This window comes from Numida meleagris, chromosome Z (assembly GCF_002078875.1).
Source record: "Numida meleagris isolate 19003 breed g44 Domestic line chromosome Z, NumMel1.0, whole genome shotgun sequence".
In the NCBI taxonomy this organism is placed as follows: domain Eukaryota; kingdom Metazoa; phylum Chordata; class Aves; order Galliformes; family Numididae; genus Numida; species Numida meleagris.
The window spans coordinates 72,619,609-72,623,298 of NC_034438.1; the positions used below are offsets into that span (position 1 = coordinate 72,619,609).

At 60.9% G+C, this 3,690-nt stretch overlaps 1 protein-coding gene across 2 annotated transcripts in view; it reads left to right on the forward strand.

Annotated features, from left to right (window-relative positions):
• The window catches only part of LOC110389661 (adenylate cyclase type 10-like), a 451,262-nt gene extending 447,619 nt beyond the window's left edge, over window positions 1–3,643 (forward strand). The window contains exons 1-8 of one of the 2 annotated variants that reach the window (XM_021380485.1): window positions 39–324; window positions 520–725; window positions 993–1,086; window positions 1,247–1,335; window positions 1,870–2,061; window positions 2,281–2,402; window positions 3,002–3,078; window positions 3,329–3,643. In XM_021380485.1, coding sequence (XP_021236160.1) covers window positions 51–324; window positions 520–725; window positions 993–1,086; window positions 1,247–1,335; window positions 1,870–2,061; window positions 2,281–2,402; window positions 3,002–3,078; window positions 3,329–3,522 — 1,248 coding nt within the window. In that variant the 5' untranslated portion in view covers window positions 39–50 and the 3' untranslated portion in view covers window positions 3,523–3,643. Of the gene's footprint in view, window positions 1–38; window positions 325–519; window positions 726–992; window positions 1,087–1,246; window positions 1,336–1,869; window positions 2,062–2,280; window positions 2,403–3,001; window positions 3,079–3,328 lie in introns of those variants that run through there. The other variant, XM_021380484.1, reaches the window with a different exon arrangement.

Here is a 3,690-nt window from a genome sequence, read left to right on the forward strand (position 1 = left end):
GGCAGATGGGAGGGGTCCCTGAGGCCAGGCTGCCCTGGAGGTCCTTCAGGATGATGCCCTCCCACAATGCCATCTTCCTCGGCACGCCGGCCTGCCTCTTGCTGCCGTCCTTGTGGCTGGGTGCAGCTCGGGGAGAGTCAGCCCTCGGGAGAGCCTTCACCTTCCCCTTGCTTTCCCCAGGGGATGCTGTGCTGGTGCTGTGGAGAGCAACACAGCCTCAGCTGCCTACGGCCATCACCCTGGCGCTGCAGTGCTGTAGGAAAATCCAGAAGAAGTACGGCACTTGTGACACGCATGTGGGACTCCGGCTCCACCTGAAGATAGGTACGGGCACTGATGGGTCAGCTGTGCCACGTGCACAGCCCCGGTACTCTCCGTGGCCCTGAGAAGGAGGCACGAGGCCCTTCCCCTCCCCGGTGCCTGTCTCCGGGCTGGGCGTCAGCTGAGCTCCTGTACAGCTGGGGGCCACGGAGTTCAAAAGGTTCCCTTTGTTAACGCCGCTGGTCTCTCTCTCCCCAGGGATCTCCACCGGGTTGCTAGCCTTCATGTCTGTCAGAGGCGGGGATCAGCAGTACTTCTTCATCTACAGCCGTGCTCTGAATGATGTTATCGAGGCCCAAAGCCTTTCGGCTGCACATCAAGTTATGCTGTCACAGACCTGCTGGGAGCAGTGTGAGCAGTGGCGAATCTGGGCCAAGCCTCTTCCTGGCAGAAGAGTTGTGAAGGTGGGTGGATGGGGTGACCTCGAGCCCTTTGGAAGACCCCCACCTGGATGGGGAGGCGGAGGTGCCGCGCAGCTGAGAGGCTGGATGTGGCCAGAGCCGTAAGCGTAAGCATAGGCAGAGAGCCGAAGCCGCTGGCCTTGCGCCTCAGCTGACAGTCCAGAGACGTGGGCTTGCCCTTCTCTGGGAAGTGAGAGTGGAGGGGTAGGCGCTGTCCCCTGGGGCTTCTGGGGAGGCCAGTGGCAGTACTTTCCTCCTGTGTGTCTTCAGGTTGTGGGAATGAGGCGCTTGTCTCGCCAACAATGCCAAGTTGCTGTGGGCCAGCTGGACCAGTACACCGCGGAGTGGCATTTGGAAGGGTCGGGTGAGTTCCTTGTTCTGTCACTGGCTGGAAAGATGGGGCCTGCCTGCTTCACAGACAGGAAGAGGAGCAAACGCAGGAGAATCTTTCCGTTGCCGTGTCCAGCTTCCCAAGCCCCTGTAGTCCTGCCCTGCCAGTGACGGCTCGCGTTTCCTTTCCTTAGGCCTCCGAAGGCCGGCTCTTAAGATGTCCAATGATCCTGACGTGGCAACGAGGCTGGAGAAGCACCTACCAGCAGCTGTTCTCCACAAGGTACGGCCACCGTACGCCACTGCTGGCGGCTGCGTGTACGGAGGGCAGAAGTCGGTGTGGAGCTCTCGGGAAAACAGACAACCAAAAGAAAGGGCAGTCTGAGGCGAGAGCCCGAGGAAAGGAGATGCCAGGGCTGCTGGGGCCAGACGTGCCTGGAAGCTGTCCGTTTGTGCTGCTCCTCTGAGAGACACGGGTGGCGGGAGGCGGACTTCCCTCTGTCTTTTCCACGGCTGCTGTTTCAGAGGTTGCGCGGGCATGAGGGTGGGAGCAAGGGGGACAAGATCCCGCTCAAGTGCCTCGAGGATGGCAAAGAGTCTCTCCTGGTGTCCGCACGTGTCACAGGACAGAGTGTTGCCAGAGCAGCTTTCTCCTCCTCTGTCGTTCGTGCCGGGACTCGGTACCTGGGCAGACTTCCCCATCCTCCAGTAGTACCTGGTGTTGCCAGCACGCCTGCTCTCCCTCTGTGTCTGCTGCGGGCCCAGAGAAACCCTCAGGAGAGCAGGCTGGCAAAGCTGTCGCCCTCTTCTCTTCCAGCTTCATCAGGACGTGCCACTGGAGCTGTGCTCTGAGCTACGGCTGGTCACCAGCCTCTTTGTCCAGCTGCAGTTTGCTGTCAGGATCAATGTAGAGGACCTCAGCAGGAGCCTCAGTGATAGCAGCAGCATGATTTCAGAAATCATCAGCCCTCACAAGGGCGAAATCAACAAAACTCTCCTGTTTGACAAAGTGAGTGTGTGAGAGCTGTCCCTCCACCAGGGGTGGCCTCTGTCTGTTTGGCAGCGAGGGAATGGGAAGCAGCTCTGCCCTGCTGCTGGGATCAGTCCTCTGTGGCTGTGGGTTGACCTGAAGCTCTGCTGGTCTCCCCGGTGCCTGCGGTGGAATGGATCAGCTGCTGGCCACCAGTATTGTAAAACAAGATGTATTGCATCTCTCTCTCCTTTGCAGGGCTGCACCTTCCTCTGCGTATTTGGATTTTCTGGAGCAAAACTGGCCTCCGAGAGCATCCATGCGTTGGAATGTGCCATGCAAATCGTCCGCATGGCCTCCACGAGGCTGACAAAACTCCAGTGAGTGCATGTTGTGGGGCGCGCGCACTGCCTGGGATGGCGTGTGGGGACTGATGAGCAAGAGACGTGCCCTCTGGCTCGCCCTCCTTCGCCCCTGGCAGGAAGGAGGCAGTGTCTCAGAGGTGGCAGGTTAGCCCACGGCAGACAGGCGCAGTCCCCCCAAGCGCCGCCTGCCAGTCACCGTGCCGGAGCGAGCCCTCAGCAGGGCACGAAGCTCCTCAGTGCCAGAGGCAGGCTCCTCTGGGCAGTGGGGCTAGGAACAAGGCCTGGGCCCGGTCCCCTGACCTCCAGTTGCTGCCACTGTGGGTGGTGTGCAGGCAGCACCTGCTTGCCTCCCCGCTAGCAAGAAGAGCCTGTGGCCTGCTGCAGGTTGCAGCCGTCAGGCCTCGGGGGAAGGGTCCAAACGGTCTTGTGTGTGCCCTCCCTACATCCCCTGCAACCGGGCCCTGTTGTGCCCCAGTGTCTCCAAGTCCCCAAGACCCATGCTGGTGTGTGTGATCCCAGTGCTGAGGAGGGGAGGGGTGGGAAGGGATGGAACGGGGCGAGCAGGATTGCGGCTGGAATGGTGCTGAATCCTCGTCACTCTCTCTGTGTGCCAGGCGAGTGTCTGTCGGGGTCAGCAGCGGGATGGCGTTCTGCGGCCTCACCGGCCATCCCGAGAGGTTTGAACACACAGGTAGGGCTCCTTTGTCTTAGGAGCATGAGGCTGGCACGGGTCTGCTTCAGCACGTTGGTCTGGACGAGGCGGACGGGCTGAGGCAAGGACACGCTGCAGCTTGTTGGGGCCCTGGTACGGGAGGATGGGCTCAGAGACTTGCGGTTCCCTTTGGGTCCGCTTACCCTGCGGTTGGGTTGGCTTGTGCGGGGGGGCCCTTGGCCTTGAAGGTTTCCTAACTGCGTTGACACATGCTCTCTCTCTGTGGCAGCCCTGGGCTTTAAGGTGAATTTGGCCGCCCGCATGATGGTGTCCTACCCGGGGCTGGTGTCCTGTGATGCGGAGACCTACGCGGCCTCTCGCCTGCCCAGCGACTGCTTCAAGGAGTTGCCAAGGAGAAACATGAAAGGTGTCACCAATTCCCCCACTGTCTATCAATACGTGGGGATCACCGAGAAGTGGTAAGTGTCCTCTGAGCTGCGCAAGTGAGGGGAGAGGGCCCTCAAGGGTGCAACCTTGGCCGGCAGGGAGGAGTTGTGCAGCGAGACCAGGCTGGTGTCCCACAGACCTCCCTTGCCTGCGGCTGAGAACATCGGAAGCCCCGCTGTGGGTCTGCTTTCTGCCTCTCTGCCT